We start from the raw sequence: 18,739 nt of genomic DNA, 5'->3' as shown, positions 1-18,739 counted from the left end.
CAGGAAATACAAGCCCAAAGTTGTATTTGTTAACCAAGGTTTTTACCATTGACATCTTCACACTGGTGGTTTGGCCAAGAAAACACAATAAATGAAATAGCATTGTTAAATTATGTTTAAAATCAAATCAAAATCACTTATGAATAAGGGTTTGAGAGAATATTGAAAACACTTGCTAACTAATAGTTTAGTCATTCAATACTTTATTTCATTTGCAAAGATATACTCCATCTCAGTCCAGCTGCCTTCTCAAATTAGTGCTATGATGTTACAGGGACTGTATATGCAAATGCAGATCCCACTGTTCTGATTGCATAAAAAAGTAAACTTTTAAACGCCTGTATGCGCCTGTGTGTGTGTCTGACTCACCCCTGCTCTCGGTCAAACATACAAACCAACAGCAGCTCTCTGCACACAGTAGGGTTGGGCGATATTGAATTTCCCCTACTGACGATATTTCTTTAAGAAAAACGATATACGTAATTATCGTCCAAAACAAAAGCTGAAGAGGCACACATAAATATAAATATCTATGGACTGGAGATGCATATAATGCAATTATTACCTATAAGTGACCACAAAGTGGCTGTAATGTATATGCAAGGGCAGCTGTAAATTGTAGGGCTGTACCAAATGTCTCTTTTTCTTTTTCTTTTACATTCGAAGCTTCTATTGAGGGTTTCCAATGAAACTTTGAATGTCTGTTGTCATGTTTTATGTCATCATCCTAGAAAAATGGAAAAATGTTATCGTGGTTATATAAATATAATGTATGATGATATGTCAGACGTATGCTAGCATGTGAGTTTTTTTTTTGATGTGCTACAACAATGCACATAAAAACACAGTGATGTAACAACCCGTTCTCATCCCAGGTCGTCAAATACCACTGCTTTGTGTCATATAGACGCTAAAGGGGGTCTTGTGCCACAGTGTAAGACGCAGAGGGGCGCGACAAAGCGGCAGTATTTGACGCCCTGAACGGGCTGCACACCATGCACGCTGTTATTGGCTAGGGGTTACATCTCCACGTGGGGTCCAATGCTGCATATGATACCTTTTTAATCTTAACATACGTAAATTTGATTGTGTAGTTGGTTGGTACTCTCATGTGTCTGTAATTCGATTGTGGTTTGTTCTGTGATTTACAGTATTGATGCCTACCGCACACAAAGGCAAAAAAACCTGCCCACCATTCAGAGTGTCACTCCTGGGGTTCAGAGACGAGCTTCAGAGAAGTCCCAACCTCAACCCTCTGTCAACACCAAGGAGAAAATTGCGGTGTGTGGCACTGTTTTCAACAAGACTAACCCATTAACTGTTGTTGGTGGTGGTAATCAATTCATTTCACAGTAGGTCAGTCAGTGTTCAGGATGAGATCTAAGTATGTACGTCAGTGTTGTCCACAGGATTTAGTGAGACTGGTGGGTGGACCTCAGACCCTCTAGGGGGATTTATTTAAAATGCGTGAATCTGGTGCACTTTGTGAGCAAAATTGAGATGCTAGATCTCTCTGCTCTTGAAAATAATTGTGTGTAGTAAACAATTTCATCATAAACACATTGGTTGTAAAGATATGAACGTGATGACACCAAAAAAGACGCACTTACAAAACATAGTAAACGGGATGGGCTCCATGTTTACAAGGCGGGTCGGGTGTGTTGCCTCCCTACAGGGACAGAGGGGGTAGTGAGCACTAAGTCGACGGCCACAGGAAGTGCCGAGGGGTGCCGTAAAGCTCACGGCCAGAGCCACGAGCCACCTTCACCCCGGGCCTTTCCAAGCTGACCTAGACCTAGTCACGGCACACCGCCGCAGAGGAAATGCGCACGGTGAAGGCCAGCCAGCGCCAGGGAAAGGTCTCATGAGGGGATCCTCCCATACCGAGCGGCTGTCCCTGATCCACCGAGTTGAATCCCCCAGGCAGACGGCGTGGACCTCACCTGTTAAGAAGTGTACAAATATTTTCGGTTCATTGTGAAACTTGTGGTTAATGGAAAACACTGAATTAATAGTATGTAATAAAAGTATGTACAGTCAATTGAAAAGGTAAACTGCAGTACAACTGATGAAATTGGCCTCATTCTGATGGCATTAAACACAGTACAGGTGAGTAACCCACAATCTTGCATATTGTCCTGTGTATATCTAGGCTCTTAATGAAGAAGCAGGGAAGCTGCAGACCGTGATCAACCAGACCCTGCAGGCTCTGAGCTGCTGTACTGATGAGGAGCATGGACGAGGCTCGCTGGAGGAGGCTGAAGCTGAGAAACTACTGCTGGTCTCCTGTATGTACACAACATTTTGGGTTTAAAGTTGAAGTAGACGAGATGGGAGGAAATATGATTTAAAAAAGAAGTTATTTTTATAAAACGTTCCTCAGATGTTCTCAGAATCATCTTGTAGTGCACGGTTTAGCTGTAAAATTAGAACGTCGCCATTATAAAATCTGGTGAAGGAACACCAAGTGCCGGTCACATGACCGGAGCACAGCCAATAGGAACGCTCTCTCAATGAAATGACCTGTGATTGGTCAAAGTCTCCCGTCACAGGCTAGATGTTCTAAAGCCTGAAAACAGAGCTATGAGGAGGAGCAGAAGTCTAGTTTTCTCTCAGAACACTTGAATTACAATAAGCTGAAAGGTTATTATGGAATTTTTGTCCAATGATGCCAAAAATATACTGACTACTGAAGCTTTAATGGTCCCTTCTTTGTGTACCGCAGATGGGAAGCCATGTTCACACTATTCTGTTATTATAGAAAATGTTGCTTCAACAGCAATTGCATTCTTTTTACATTTTACATACAGTTGATAAAATAATATGAACAGAATAACAATAGTATTAATAACAAAAGACATACATACCAGTTTGTCTGTTTGTTTAAAGTTGCTTAATACATAATTCATATCTATTGCCTCCACATGGCTCTCAACATGGAGACGGCTAACAGTGCTAACAGCACAAATTGTGCAAACAACGGCAACAGTGCTGACAAAGCTATGAGTGTAAACCCTGGGGAGATCGGAGGTGGGCACTACTCTTTAACGCCATTGGTCGGGACAGCGTTATCTGTGGTAACCGCCGTATGAGCGCACTGCATAGTGGCTGCCATTAGCTAGCCAGTGGGGCACAACAGAGAGACTTGCATGCACTAAAATGCATTCCAGCTTGGCTACGTAAACAATGCACGGAGAAGCTCAGATTACAACACACATAGAGAAAGACTGACTTCATTCTGTGCTCAGGTAGACATTACTCCACTATATCTTTACTTTGCAAATAGTGGTTTGCTGCTATGTTAATGTGTTGAATTTTGAATTTAAAATTGGGGTAGGCAACTTTGGAACCAGCAAGAGTGAGCTAGATTTTGAAAGTATCCAACAGAAAAAATCCTAGCCCCTCCCTTCAGGCCTCCTTCCAAAGCCACTCCCCCCAACTACTGGAGGAGGACGAGTCCATGAGAGTGTTTGGAAAGGAGCACATCATTGTCATTGCTAACCTTATCCAACTATCACATGTCTCATTCTCATAAAACACCAACATCTAACTATAAAGCAAGGAATCTCTGTCTGTGGGTATGTCCCTCGCATATCTTGAGTGTTGCTGGGGACCCCATGGAATGCTTTATTAATATTGACCGTATCACGTGTCCAAATTCGACAAACAAGCACACAATGCTCTGTTCAGCAGCAGAGGCGGGGCTTCAGGGCTCTGCAGACAGTCCCGCTCTGAGCTGGTGTCTCTATCAGATAACGCAGCTCTAATTACCGACCAAATGTACCGATGAATTCACCATCTTTTCTGAATCTGTCCAAGCATCTCCTGTAATTCAGCAAAAACATAATCCACCAAAGGGCACGTGTTTATTTTACCGTGTTACTGTGGTGTCTTCCTGATTTTAGTAGCTTTTCTCTCATCAACTTCTCACAGAACTTCATCTGAATTAATGAGCGTTTTGTTTTTTTGTGGGTTTTAATTTTGGAAGCCTCTCGCCGCTGCTGCAGTACCACTCTCTGAACTGATACTGTTTTACCAAAACACAAATATCACATGTCATATTTACAGAATCGTTATTGACAGAATGTTTGCGGGTGCAGGAAGGAGTAAAACACACAAGGGCGGAGTTAGCTATTGAAAACTACTACTGTATTTCTGAAGTAAAACTAGGACGATTACCACAAAAATGATAATCACGATTATTTTGATCAGCATTGAGATCACAATTATTTATCACGATAATCATTGATTTTAGGGACAAAATATTATTATTGCACTTTCATTTTTAAATAAACAGACTGGTTTTACTTCCATGATGTGATACATTCCTGCTACTGTACGAATATTTGCATCAAAATAAGACTACTTCTTCACCTGAATTCAGGGCATTTTCGTTTTGATAGTCAAAATGATTAATATGCAGTGTATTACTCTTCTACTCTGTACTGCAGCCACAACATTCAGCAAAGTTTTCACCGGCTGCCGATGCAGCGTGTGCATACAGCGGTACAACCGCTCCCCAAAAATGATGGCAAAACATCTCCATAGTTGGCTGGTGGCTGGCTGTTAGTTTAGGAAGCACTTGATGTCATATGCGGCGGAGTTTTCTATGAGTGGAGTATAGATTTTAAACGTCAATATTGCAGTCGATCATGTTCATTTAATTATGGGAAGTCACACAGCAAAAGTCCTGCATTCAAATGTTCACCTCAATTGAAGAGCGATTATCAGCACAGTAAACATACATTTACTTAACGTCTGAGGCCAGTACTACAAAGCAGGATTTGCATTTAGCGAGGTAATTTCAGGGTTAACCCTTCAGGGTTTTTATTCCTACGACAGTGGGTTCACTTCTTACCGGGGGTAGATCACCCCTGAAAAACCTTTTCAGGACGTTAAATGAATAAATCTGTTAATTAACGCATTGACATATCGGCATTTTCTTCTTTTGCCAGCTGTCCTTCCTGCATGTGGCTGCTTCAACTGTTACTTTTAGTCTGGACTGTGTGTTTAATTTCTTCGTATTTGTCTAATATAATAGTTTACTCTTTGTTTGTATAATATGCCGCTCTGCTGACAGTAGTCTTGTCCACGTTTGTGATTGGTTATATGCTGCAAACACCTCCCCTTTTATGTGAACGCGCTCATATCCAGATGGAGAAACCCTGGGTTGATTTACCAAGTTCATAACCACCGTCGTAGGAGCGCTTAGCGGATCTCGGTTGTTAGGGTTAGTTAAGGCAGATAACGAGAAGATACCCTGGGTATGTTGAACCCGCTTCGTAGTACAGGCCTCTGTTCAAGGTGGAGCTTTCAATTCTAACATGATGCTTGATAGTTTAATGAATATCGTATTTGATTGTTATATTTTGTGAGAAAAATCCAAATATGCAACGTAACCCGTAACATTTCTGTGTCAGGTAAATGTAGTACTACAATGGTTTCCTCTGAAGTGGAAGTACACCTTAAGTAGTATACAGTTGAGTTGCATTTTTTAAATACTTTGGGGACCTTGTTATTTTTTATTTCTGTCATCATAATAAATCTATAGCAGTTGGGGGCCCTAGGCAGTTGCCTACCTTGCCAAACGGTAAAGCCTGCCCCTGCACAGGCCAAGCATTTGGCCCGTTCTCAACACTCGTATTCAGAGCTGTCAAGCTAGCATGTTAGTGTTGGGAAATGTTGTCTGCGTAGCCTTGAGGGAGACTCTGCGTAGGCACAATGAGTGCACTGGCAGAGTGCGAACAAGTACGCAGGAAGGTAGACAGGCAGGTAGGCCAGGCTTATTTCAGGCCTACGACAGCCACAGATACCAGATTTTTATCCTTTTTTTTTATCAATTTCAAATGGAGGAAAGTGAGGCGAACATTTGCACGGTAACACAATACGAAGCACAACATAACGGAACTTAAACGAACATAAACAAAAGCACATGTACAACAACAGCACGATGTAATGATACATTGAACCGCTGACACGCTCCACAGAAAACCTTAACACTGAACTGTTCTCTGCCTTTTCATTTTGAAAGAGCAACGGCCAATAAGGAAACTCCAACAGTCGGCCGACCAATCCTGTAACTTCATCACTCAGTCAGTCACTCAGTGACAGACTTTTGCGTTTGTAGGGCTGGCCCTCTGCGGTCCAGCCGAAAATGCTTATACAACAAATTGCCTACCCTAGCTTTAATATTACATCTGCACCTCTCCTCCAAAGCGACATGGCGAAAATCAAATATCACAATATTTTTGACCAAACACCTCAATATCGATATTGCGACAACAATAATAGAACAGTTCAGAAAAGGAAGTGTAAGTTTCTTCTGTGTTTCTTCTTATTCTTGTGATACTTGTCTGTTTCAGGTGAGAAACATTGTGCCCTGCTGGCAGAGGTGGCCAGACTGAGGGAGGAGAGGAACTCGGAGTCAGGAGAGGACACTGAGTATGTTCCCCAGCAGGCCTGTAGAGGGACTGTCAGCATCACAAACATTCAGCTGCCTCTTAAGGTGGAATTTGTCTGCTCCTCACACAACCGCACAGGTAGCACAGCAAGGAAACATTTCTACTCTTTTTATTATTTGGTTTCATTTTTAATTGCCTCATTTAATATTATTATGATGCATTTGTATGATTTCAATGAAAAAGAACAACTTCTATTTTAAAATCCAGGCCTTAATACCAGTATAGTGGTTGACATCCACTTTGAAGGGACTGAGTTGTTTATGTAACTATTTAGGTCGGCCAAGTCACTACTTCTTTGTCCTGATCCGCTACGGGCCCTGCAACATCGTCGCCACCCCGCTGGCCACGGCTGCTGATGCTCAGAATGGAGACACCATCTCCTTCCCTACATCTGTAATGCTGTAAGCCGCTTTGAATCTTATGCACTGTTGCTAGAACTAATTTGCTGCATTTACATCTTACTTTCCTTTTCTTCAATCAGTGATGGACATCACTTGTCAATCTGTTGGGTGTCTTGGTTCATATTTATATTTTTTTAATTGTCACATCCAGACAACTTCAGCCAAATTGGGACACTCTTTTATGCACTTGGATTAGGGGTGTAACGGTTCACAAAATTCATGGTTGGGTTCATATCACGGTTTTGGGGTCACGGTTTTCGGTTCGGTTTGGTTCATTTACAAACAAATGTTTGCCTTAACAAAAGTATGGCTTCCATAAGGAACATAAACACTTCTTCATTGTCAAATCTTAACTGAAAGAATACGTCTTCTATAGTCATTAGTGCAGACAAGAAATGCAGCTTTGTTATTTTCATATAAATATGATGTAATTATAGACTAAGGCCATCAACATCAATTGAAGCATAAGCTCAACCAGAAAGAACTACACTAAAAAACAACAGTATAACATATGTCTCAGTTCCCTGATTATCAGCTCTTAATTGAAAGATTAGTTTTTCCACTCATAAAGTGCAGTATTTGGAGGAATACGGTTGGATTTCTGTGCCACTGTGTTATTTAAAAGAATTAATAAATATAAAACACATTACAGGGATTGTGCTGCTGGAATTACTGTGCTGCTTAAGTGTATAGCGCGGCTCAAGCAACGTTACGTTAATCATCTGCTGAAATCCAGCGTCCTCCACGACTGCATAAGGCTGCATATCTTTCACTATAAACCTCCTCAGTGCTTTAGATATGTTTTTTGCCCTGTCTGAGTCTGCATGTAGAGGCTGTTTAAATGCTGCGGGGAGAGAGAGTTGCTCTTTCCTACCCAAAGTGTTGCCGCTAGCATCAACCACACGTGTTGCACAGTGCTTAATCACAGTTGCCGTTTTATCAACCACTAACCGTGACTAGCGAACCGAACGGTTCGTATTTTTTACCAGAACCGTTCCATCCCTAACTTGGATCTTTTTGCACCGGTTTCATGTTGAAGCTCTGAAACATGATTTTGCTCACTTGCCCTTTGAATTCGAGGAATCCTATCCCTGTGTCAATGTGATCATTCTATAGATTATTGCATATGATATTGTTTTGTCCCCTTGATATTTCAGGAAGGATATTCGCTCATCCTTTGAGATTGATGTGGAGGTCTACAGCCTGGTGAGACAAAACATTTGACATTTTGATGTGCGGTCGTTCTTTGTTACGTATACATTAAAATATGAATTTAAATCAAATGAATAGAATAGCGTAGAGGTTGGGGCTACAGGTTCCAGAAGTATTTTTCTCCATTGTAAATTAACATTTACAAGTTTGTATTGTTATTCATATCCTCTATGTTCCATAACACTGACACATGGGAGTATGCCAGTCATGGCAGCATGGTAGATAGCCTAACATGCTGTTAGCTTAATGTGATGTTAGCTGGCATGTCTCTGAGACCCACAATAGACCTGTTTTAGTCTTGTTTAGAGGGTCCAGGGGGCCTTTAGGGGGAGATGGCAGGTCAACAGTAGATGTCACATAGAAGTGGTGTACATCATCTGACAGCTGGAACCTGAAGATTAATTTGAGAGGCAGCTCAGCCCTGTGTCTAGTTGTTCTAGTCATAAATCAGAAACAAACATTTATGAATGAATTATTTAAAATGAATTGTAAAAGTGTATAAGGGCTTAGAACATTATGATTTGAAGAATATGATGGTCATCCCCATGCTCTATTATGACTCAAGCATTGTTGCAGCAGTTTTTGGGTTGATACCATTTGTTCCACAGATTTGGTGCTAAACCACTGGAGAATTGATAAAACTGATCAATAATCCCTCCAAAATACCACATTAAGACACCAAGACCTTGAGGAACACCAGAGAAAAAGACATGCTGTGATTTGGGATCAAAAACTTTGGACATTTGGAGATTTCTGCAAGAATTGCATTTTTCGGCGATTGGATGGCGAGCACTTGTGTTGTGTAAACTGATCAGAAACCCCCTTATTGTCATTATCATCCATCCTCTGAATGCTCTAGGTCTCTAGTCTGATTCATCCATCCTCTGAATGCTCTAGGTCTCTAGTCTGATTCATCCATCCTCTGAATGCTCTTTGTCTGTAGTTTGATCTATCCATCCTCTGAATGCTCTAGGTCTGTAGTCTGATCATCCATCCTCTGAATGCTCTAGGTCTGTAGTTTGATCATCCATCCTCTGAATGCTCTAGGTCTCTAGTCTGATCCATCCATCCTCTGAATGCTCTAGGTCTCTAGTTTGATCCATCCATCCTCTGAATGCTCTAGGTCTCTAGTCTGATCCATCCATCCTCTGAATGCTCTAGGTCTTTAGTTTGATCCATCCATCCTCTGAATGCTCTAGGTCTCTAGTCTGATCCATCCATCCTCTGAATGCTCTAGGTCTCTAGTCTGATCCATCCATCCTCTGAATGCTCTAGGTCTCTAGTCTGATCCATCCATCCTCTGAATGCTCTAGGTCTCTAGTTTATGGTTGTAAAGTTTCATGAGGCTGTGATTATCCTAGAGGTCACCACAGGTCATTTTATACCTGGAGGTCATAAATGTCTCCTATGGGGACTAACATCATCACACATGGATACAGTTGGGCTCATTGGATCCACAAGAGTCTCAGCTTTACAGTGATACCCAATTTATGGAATTCAAGACTGTGTATGGACCCCAGTATGCAGAAACCATTTTTTAGAATAATTTCACATATAATATACATATAATTTCAACATTCACATATCTGGAGGTCAGAGGTCAAGGGACCCCTTTTGAAAATGACCATGCCAGTTTTTCCTCGCTAAAATGTAGTCCAACTTTGGAGCGTGGTCTCAGAGGGTTAACGGTTTAAGACAGAGATGAATGCGTTGTTGATTGTGAGGTAGATGAAGAGGTTTATTTGATGGGTCAGGCAGCACGCATGGCTTAGCGTACTACTGGCATGCAAGTTATCTTAGCACGTTATTTGTCTTAACAAGTTGTTTGGTGAATTGCACAGCACTGTTGGATCTGATGTCATTTGTGGATTTTTAATGTGCTTGTTTTTGTGCCATCTAGTCCAACACTTCAGGTAGTAACTGCAGCATGGACCGGACCACCACCAAGTCGAGGGTAAGTCAGTGAGCCAAATAATGAGCCAGGTGTGCATTTATTAATAACAGTCTAATTCATTTATGTTGTCTTTACATATTCAGATCAAACCAAGAAAGCTTCTGAACACTCTCACCGTGACTATCCAGGTTTTACTTCATGCTCAAATATTATACAGTATACATTGTTGTGTTTCCACCTCCCACATAAACCTTTTCTTTTGTTTTCAACAGAGATCCAATAAAGGTCTGACATGTAAGTTGAGCTTTATTTTGGTCAGTATTTGTTATAGTACAAGGAGAATTAATTTTTTCCCCCGTTTTACTCGTCTCGACAATGACTCTGGAATAGCTAGTGAATGTTTACAAGAATTTTGTATACAAAAAAATAAAATGTGATTTTGATATTCGAGGCGATTAGAGCTATGTATTGTATTTTAGAGCTATGGCAATATGATGCGTATCATGATAAAAGGGTAACAATTCAATATATTGCGATATATAAGGCGACATATTGTGATTTTCTAATTTTAGGAAAACTGTCATCCTATAAAGAACACACAACCATATGCATAAAATCTGAGTTAAAGAAGTTAACTTTTTTATGCAGTCAGAACAGTGGGATCTGCATTTATCATAGTCCCTGTAACATCCAACATCAAAACACTACTTTGAGAGGGCTCATACACTGAGAGGGTGCATCTCTTTGCAAATGAAATGAAGTTAATCTTCACATGTAAATTATTAATTAAGTAAGGGATAATGTACAGCGAGCCGGTCATTATTGTGAAATAAACCTCGCCGTGAAGCAGAGGGGTCTCTCATCGCCCTGAAGGGGTTTATTTCACAACAATGACCCGCTAGCTGTATATTATCCTGCTTATTACACGGCTATGTACTTAATAAATCAATAATTTGACACAAAAACGGTCCTCCAGAGTCCGACATCAGAACTACGCCCATAGCAAAGGTCTGTTATACATAACAACGGTCTGCTATACGTAGCAAAAGGTCTGTTATACATAACAACGGTTTGCTATACATAGCAAAAGGTCTGTTATACATAACAATGGTCTGCTATACGTAGCAAAAGGTCTGTTATACATAACAACGGTCTGCTATACGTAGCAAAAGGTCTGTTATACATAACAACGGTCTGCTATACGTAGCAAAAGGTCTGTTATACGTAGCAAAAGGTCTGCTATACGCAGCAACGGTCTGTTATACGTAGCAAAAGGTCTGCTATACATAACAACGGTCTGCTATACGTAGCAAAAGGTCTGCTATACATAACGGTCTGCTATACGTAGGAAAAGGTCTGCTATACGCAGCAACGGTCTGCTATACGCAGCAACGGTCTGCTATACGCAGCAACGGTCTGCTATACGCAGCAACGGTCTGCTATACGCAGCAACGGTCTGCTATACGCAGCAACGGTCTGCTATACGCAGCAACGGTCTGTTATACGTAGCAACGGTCTGCTATACGTAGCAAAAGATCTGCTATACGTAGCAACGGTCTGTTATACGTAGCAACGGTCTGTTATACATAGCAACGGTCTGCTATACGTAGCAACGATCTGCTATACGTAGCAAAAGATCTGCTATACATAGCAACGGTCTGCTATACGTAACAACGGTCTGCTATACGTAGCAACGGTCTGTTATACGTAGCAACGGTCTGCTATACGTAGCAAAAGATCTGCTATACATAGCAATGGTCTGCTATAAAGAAATAACAGATCATAGAACGCTGTGATTGACCAATCAGAACTGAGTATTCAACAAAGCCGTGCAATAAAAACCGAGACAGGGTTTTTGGGAATCGATACAGTATCATAAAATATAATATCGCATTATTCTATTTTTTTCAATATTTTCTTCCACCCCCTAGAAGCAATTCTATTTTAAACATTAAACTCATTGGTCATAATGGTCATGCATTGCTGACTGACCATTTCATGTTTTCATTCTGTGCTTCTTGCTCCTTCAGCTGCAGCTCTTCCTGCTCTCAACGCTCGCCGCTCCAGCAACTTTTGTCTGGTGGGCTCCCATAAGATCACCTTGGCCTCGCTGGGACACAGCAAGTTCCCTTTGGATAAGGTAGTTATCTGTCATGGTAGTGTTGAGAAGGGAAGAGATGCACTCTCTGGAAACTTTCAGTGATATGAAACAAGCCCTAGCCACGTTAACTCTGATATCTTGTCAATTTGGCAAGTATTGTAAAAAATAACCTTTCAGGAATGCAGTTTGATTATTGTGTAAGTGCAGACATGTCAATACTTTTTGTGGTACTATAATTGTTAATTGAATGATAGCATTCAGAGGGGAAAAGCATGGCCCATGTAACACATCCCCTGTCACCAGGTGTTTGCACCTCTCTGTGCATTTCATTTTTGACCTCCGGCACTGACTGACCAGAGAAGAAGCATAGTGCTACAGACACCACTATACACCCCTTTGGTGCTTTTATTATTCTGTTAGAGGTTTCTACATGTGGGTGGGCTCACTGGTGATGTAACATGTCTGCCCTCCCCTTCTCTGTCTCGCTTCCTCCTCTCAGATGAAACTTGAAGACAAAATCAGGAGGCTGCTGGGACATGAATTTCAGGAAAAGGTTTCACTCTTTTGACCACAATGCCAGCCCTTCGCTTCTCACCGTTTCCCTCTGCAAAAACTAACCTCGTTTCTGACTCATGATCTCAGTCGTACAAATGAACCGCTGCATCACTCTTGACAGTTTTTGTTTGTGGTGAATGAATTTTCTTTTATCTGGTCAAGCTCTTCCCCATCTGATCTCAAAAATCAAAGACAATATCCATTATGTTGGTATTTTGACTCCCAAACTCTACATTTTTGTGAAATGACAGTGTGTGTGTGCGTGCGTGCGTGCGTGGTCTAAATATAATAGAAGAATTTCACTCCAAAATGCAGTACACATCGTGGTGATACCTCCTCATAATGACACTATCTATCGAGTAGAAACTAAATCTCTTAAAAGTAGAAGAGCTTATTTTCAGGAAGCTTTTCTTTACCAAAGTGGATGAAAAGCATGTTGGAATGAAATTCTTAAAGATATGGTTTTCTGTTTCTTGCTTCTCTACATGTCTTCCACATCATACCAGTTTAACAGTGTGTCCCCTCCCTCTTCCTCCCCGGACTGCAGGTGCCTTTTCTCTCACCTCTAGAGGGCAACATCTACCTGCGACTGGACAGTGAAAGTCACTCTAGTGTACAGCACCGAGGCTTCCTGGTCAGTAATGTGATATTTTGCACAACTCTCTGGATACATTGCAAACATTACATTTGTTTAGCTGACGCTTTTATCCAAAGCGACTCACAATAAGTGCATTCAACCATGTGGGCACAACCCCAAGAAGGTCAAGAACTGTGCAAGTACATCACCTTCATCACATATGCTGATCTACTTTGAGTGCTCCATTTAAAGACAATAGGAGACCGAGCCAGGTGCAGTCTGAACAGATGAGTTTTCAGAGATAGCTGGGTAGCTGGGCCCCTTTCGTAGTGAGAGAGTAGCTGATTGGCAGTAGCAGCGTAGTGGACGGGGTGTGTATGGTTTGACCATGTTCTGGATGTGGGATGGGCCTGAGCCATTCACAGCACGATAGGCAAGCACCAGTGTCTTGAATCGGATACAAGCAGCCACCAGGAGCCAGCGTAGGCTGTGGAGGAGCGGGGTAGTCTGGGAGAACTTGGGTAGGTTGAAGACCAGCCGGTCTGCTGCATTCTGGATGAGATGCAGAGGTCGGATGGCACATGGAGACACATCAGTCAGGACAGGAGCAAGTTGCAGTAGTCAAGGTGCGAGATGACAAGAGCCATGACCAGAACCTGCGTCGCCTCCTGGATGAGGAACATACGTAACCTCCTGATGTGGAGATTGAGTCTGCAGGAACAGGTTGTCGCAGCGACGTTAGCAGCGAAAGACAGCTGGTCTTCCAGTGTCACACCCAGGTTCCTTTCACTCCAAGTCGGGGACACCACCGAGTCCTCAATGATGATGGAGAGGTCAGGAACGGGAGATGCCTTGCCTGGAAGGAAGAGCAGCTCAGTATTGTCATGGTTTAGCTTCAGGTGGTGTGCAGACATCTACTGAGAGACGTCAACCCATTTGACAGATTGGGTCTCTGCTCGTCTCGTCTGGCTAACGAGCAATTTAGTGTCATGCAGACTTTAGATCTTAAGATTCACAAAGGAAATGTTGAGAGAATTAATTTGTCATAATAGTTTAAAAACAAGTGTCAGTATCTTAAAACACACAGAGTTTAGCAAAGATGGGAGCTACATTCCCACTGGAGTGTAGTGTAGTGTAAATCTGCTTCTCTTCTGAGTATAACAGTTTTACGCTGATCAGAAGAGATGGGGTAGACATTTTCCTTAAATGTTGGAAAAGTCTTTTAAACTGCATTTTCGCTGCATTCAGTTGCCTTAATCTCACTCTTTTTCTGGATCTGTTCTCAGACTATGTTTGAGTTGATCAGTGGATATGGGGTGTGGCATCGCCGGTATTTTGTTCTGGTGGGATGCAGCATGCACTACTGGAACCACCCCAATGACAAAGAAACTAAGGTATGGATAGACCAACAGGCTGAGTCTCCAAGGTACTTTCAGTAGCTTTCATTCTGTTTCTGTTTTAACCTCCCAGGAAGCAGAGGGCAGCTTTTCTCTGTCCAGCTCCCCCAGTCGCTGTGTCAAGCCTGTGAAGAGCGACTTGTGTGCTCGACCTTTCACCTTTGAGCTGGTTAGCGACATCCCACAGCAGCAGGACGCCAGCCAGGACGCCAGCCAGGACGCCAGCCAGGACGCCTTGGCCAAGTAAGATTAAATAGAAACGAAACACTTTGAAAATAAAGTAAAGATCTGTGGGTGTTAGTGACGTGGAAATACACTCAATTTGTTTTAGTTATAATTGAGTACGATGAAGTATTAGGGCCACATATGAGGGGGAGGGAAAATCTGATATTTCGAGAATAAAGTCGTAATATTAAAACGGAAAAAAAGTCATAAATTAATGAGAATAAAGTCACAATATTTCAAGAAAAAAAGTTGTAATATTATGAGAATAAAGTCATATCTTTACAAGAAAAAATGTCACAATATTACGAGAGTAATGTCGTAAGTTTCCGAGAAAAAAAGTCGTAATATTAGGAGAATATAGTCATAACTTTACGAGAAAAAGTCGTAATATTAGGAGAATAAAGTCATAACTTGACGAGAAATAAAGTCATTTCCTCCTCCTCTAAAGAGTCAGTTTCCCCATCAGGTCCGTGTGGTTCTTTCTTCAGAATAAACTCAGTTTCTTGTTCAATCCATTCCAGGTCCTGATACTGAAGATAATGTGGTGCTGATGTGCCAAACGATGAACTATTTGGTTATTAGTGAAACCTACACTAAAGTATAACTTCACAAGATGCTCCACGTTCCTCATTTTCACACTATTTCCCCTCTAAAATAACACGTAAATTTACTACTTTATAATGCTATGACTTTGAAATCTTAGGATTTATTTTTCTGTTTTTTTTATGTTCATGGATTCATCTGTGAATCCCAGACCGCCTGTCTGTTCAGACACTTTTGTTTACATGAAGCATGAAGCTTTTCTGGCTGCAGCCAACTAGTGATGTTAGAGAGGGTGTTTTACTTTTGACAGTTGATAGGAAACACCCCCTTCTGTGACATCACTGATTGGGCTGTGTCGAGAAATGTACAGGGAAACTATGGTAAGCCGTTTTAACATTTAATATCTAGACAGGATATTCATTCGAGATATCTGCAAATTCAAGATATCCCTGATTCTATTCTGACTAGGCAAAACTCAAATTTTAGATATCCTAGAACGAATCAAACCACTTTTGCCACTCACGTGTATGGGGTTTGTCATTACGGAGATCCACAATTCATTTGCAGATATCCATAATTCACATTGCAGATATCTGCAACTGAATTATGACTAATTGTAATTCCGGTTTCAGATATCTACAATATAATTCTGACTGGTCATAATTCCAGTTCAAGATATCTTTAATTCCCCTCAACTGAAGATATCTATATTGTTCTTTTTAGATATCTAAAATTAAATTATGACTAGTCAGAATGAGGTTGTAGATATATCTAACTGGAGTTATGACTAGTCAGAATGAGGTTGTACATATCTCTAACTGGAGTTATGACTAGTCAGAATGACGTAGTACATATCTCTAACTGGAGTTATGACTAGTCAGAATGAGGTTGTAGATATCTCTAACTGGAGTTATGACTAGTCAGAATGAGGTTGTAGATATCTCTAACTGGAGTTGTAGATATCTCTAACTGGAGTTATGACTAGTCAGAATGAGGTTGTAGATATCTCTAACTGGAGTTATGACTAGTCAGAATGACGTTGTAGATATCTCTAACTGGAGATATGACTAGTCAGAATGAGGTTGTACATATCTCTAACTGGAGTTATGACTAGTCAGAATGACGTTGTAGATATCTCTAACTGGAGATATGACTAGTCAGAATGTTCGTTGTAGATATCTCTAACTGGAGTTATGAATAGTCAGAATGACATTGTACATATCTCTAACTGGAGTTATGACTAGTCAGAATGACGTTGTAGATATCTCTAACTGGAGTTATTACTAGTCAGAATGACGTTGTAGATATCTCTAACTGGAGTTATGACTAGTCAGAATGACGTAGTAGATATCTCTAACTGGAGTTATGACTAGTCAGAATGACGTTGTAGATATCTCTAACTGGAGTTATGACTAGTCAGAATGACGTTGTAGATATCTCTAACTGGAGTTATGACTAGTCAGAATGACATTGTAGACATCTCTAACTGGGGTTATGACTAGTCAGAATGTGGTTGTAGATATCTCTAACTGGAGTTATGACTAGTCAGAATGACGTTGTAGATATCTCTAACTGAAGTTATGACTACTCAGAATGACGTTGTAGACATCTCTAACTGGGGTTATGAGTAGTCACAATGACCTTATAGATATCTGGAATAGGAATTCTTACTAGTCACAATGTTATTCTGACTTCTTACAATTACAGTTGTAGATATCTCTAATGTTAATTCCAGATAGTCAAGCTGAGGTATTAAATGTTAAAACAGCTTGCCATAGGGAAACCGTATAATTACTGTAAAAAGACTAAAGAGGAACAGCCTCTACACTCTTTTAGAGCGTATTGCACATTGTGTGCCACTGGATGTGGTCTACATTTGGAGGAAGAAGTAGAAAAGTCAGTAGTTGTCCATGAGTTTACATTGAGTTTACCAAAGTAGGACAATTACTTCAACTGTGATAAATGTTTCAACAGCCTCGACAGCACCGATAACAAACCGGTCTGGCTTCTCTGACCATGCTGATGCATGTTGTTCTTGTTCAGGTGTTGGTTTTCAGCCGACACCAAACAGGAGAGATCGGACTGGATGGAGAAACTCAATCAAGCACATTTGGACTTTCACACGTGGAACCAAACATCAGCAACCCAAACAGAGAGTCAGCGGTCCAACACGTCCAGCAGTGGGAACCTGAGGGAGAGCATCCTGTAATTACACCAGATGTGATTCCTTATAGCTTCTGCTGCCTGGGCTTCATGAAAACACCGTGGATGCCTCCTTTATAGCCTCTGTTTCACAGTTCAAATGAAACAAGGCTAAACATCATGCATCACATATTGATTTTTCTTTTTGGGAGATATCTTTAATTTGGATTCTATTTATTTTCATCTGAATCCTTACTGTTGGTTTTCACTTATTTGCTAAGTTACCATTTGAGTTTTTCTTTATCATGATTTTGTGGAAAAGGTTTTATTTAGACTTTTTTTTCTTTGGCAATCAGCTGCTTTAGCCTTTGTTGGCAATATGATTTGGTCACTTTCAATAGCTACGGTGAAACTTCTTATAGCTTATCTATTTTTGAGATAATTGACACATGTATTTAGATTCATAATATTGTATTTTTGCATTTTTTAAACTGGAAGGTTAAACGCATTTATATAGATACACTAATAAATATGGAAGGAGAGGGAAATCTTTAACTCTACTAAACTAATGTAGGATGCGAATGTATTTGAAATGGCAGGAAACACTATGAATTATTAGAATATAGAGTTGAGTTGAGTGGAAGCCTTTCGTTGGGTTTTTGATCTTTCTAGGTAGAAGCAGGTTCCACTGAACCAACAGATGTTTGGCTGTTTCTGTAAAATGTGATAGAACAACACACGTGACTGTTTTACTGAAGAAGTAACCAGTCAGAATGTGACTCTATCCCTATTGTCTGTACAACGTGTCACTGGCGTCTTGGGGGTTTTACTTCTTTCCCAGTGGCCTGCTGCTGTCACTCATATTCCTAAGTACATGATTTGTGTTACTGCACATATATAAGCCCATATTATTGTACATTTAAACCCATATATGTGTAATACAGTGGATGAGAGAACTGGTGAGGTAAAAGAATGAATGTAGGTTGTTCTGTCTGATGTCCTGTTGTTTTACATGTCACTTTGTTCTAAATGTTATTCTTGTGAACTCTCATTCTATGCACTTAATTGAAGGTGTCAATAAAATAAATGGATTGAAATGGCTCCAGAAACCAGTTTACATTTATGGTCTTTAGCAATCCAGGCAGGGTATTTGCCTGCTAGTGCTGGTACAAACTGAACTGAACAAAATGAATTATTGCTAAATCTCTGAAAAGTGGTGTTTTGTTTTTAT

At 40.7% G+C, this 18,739-nt stretch overlaps 1 protein-coding gene and 2 long non-coding RNA genes across 11 annotated transcripts in view; 2 read left to right on the top strand and 1 right to left on the bottom strand.

Moving 5' to 3' along the window:
* anln2 (anillin, actin binding protein 2) overlaps positions 1-18,617 on the top strand; it is a 31,205-nt gene extending 12,588 nt beyond the window's left edge. For 4 of the 8 annotated variants that reach the window (XM_074634119.1, XM_074634114.1, XM_074634118.1 and 1 more), the window contains 14 exons: positions 1,152-1,281; positions 2,153-2,288; positions 6,363-6,539; positions 6,736-6,862; positions 8,020-8,068; positions 9,975-10,028; positions 10,112-10,156; positions 10,241-10,262; positions 11,999-12,108; positions 12,569-12,622; positions 13,172-13,258; positions 14,488-14,595; positions 14,672-14,841; positions 17,410-18,617. In XM_074634119.1, the coding sequence (XP_074490220.1) occupies positions 1,152-1,281; positions 2,153-2,288; positions 6,363-6,539; positions 6,736-6,862; positions 8,020-8,068; positions 9,975-10,028; positions 10,112-10,156; positions 10,241-10,262; positions 11,999-12,108; positions 12,569-12,622; positions 13,172-13,258; positions 14,488-14,595; positions 14,672-14,841; positions 17,410-17,575 (1,435 nt within the window). In that variant the 3' untranslated portion in view covers positions 17,576-18,617. The remainder of the gene's footprint in view (positions 1-1,151; positions 1,282-2,152; positions 2,289-6,362; positions 6,540-6,735; positions 6,863-8,019; positions 8,069-9,974; positions 10,029-10,111; positions 10,157-10,240; positions 10,263-11,998; positions 12,109-12,568; positions 12,623-13,171; positions 13,259-14,487; positions 14,596-14,671; positions 14,842-17,409) is intronic. The other 4 variants (XM_074634120.1, XM_074634115.1, XM_074634117.1 and 1 more) reach the window with 3 other exon arrangements.
* LOC141766937 (uncharacterized) overlaps positions 1-18,739 on the bottom strand; it is a 216,260-nt gene that overhangs the window by 175,464 nt on the left and 22,057 nt on the right. The gene's annotated exons all lie outside the window — the stretch shown is intronic.
* The window catches only part of LOC141766935 (uncharacterized), a 121,069-nt gene that overhangs the window by 84,327 nt on the left and 18,003 nt on the right, over positions 1-18,739 (top strand). The window lies entirely within an intron of this gene.

This window comes from Sebastes fasciatus, chromosome 4, assembly GCF_043250625.1.
Source record: "Sebastes fasciatus isolate fSebFas1 chromosome 4, fSebFas1.pri, whole genome shotgun sequence".
Taxonomy (NCBI): domain Eukaryota; kingdom Metazoa; phylum Chordata; class Actinopteri; order Perciformes; family Sebastidae; genus Sebastes; species Sebastes fasciatus.
The sequence above is the reverse complement of the archived record's forward strand: the minus strand, read 5'-3'. Positions and strand labels throughout refer to the sequence as shown.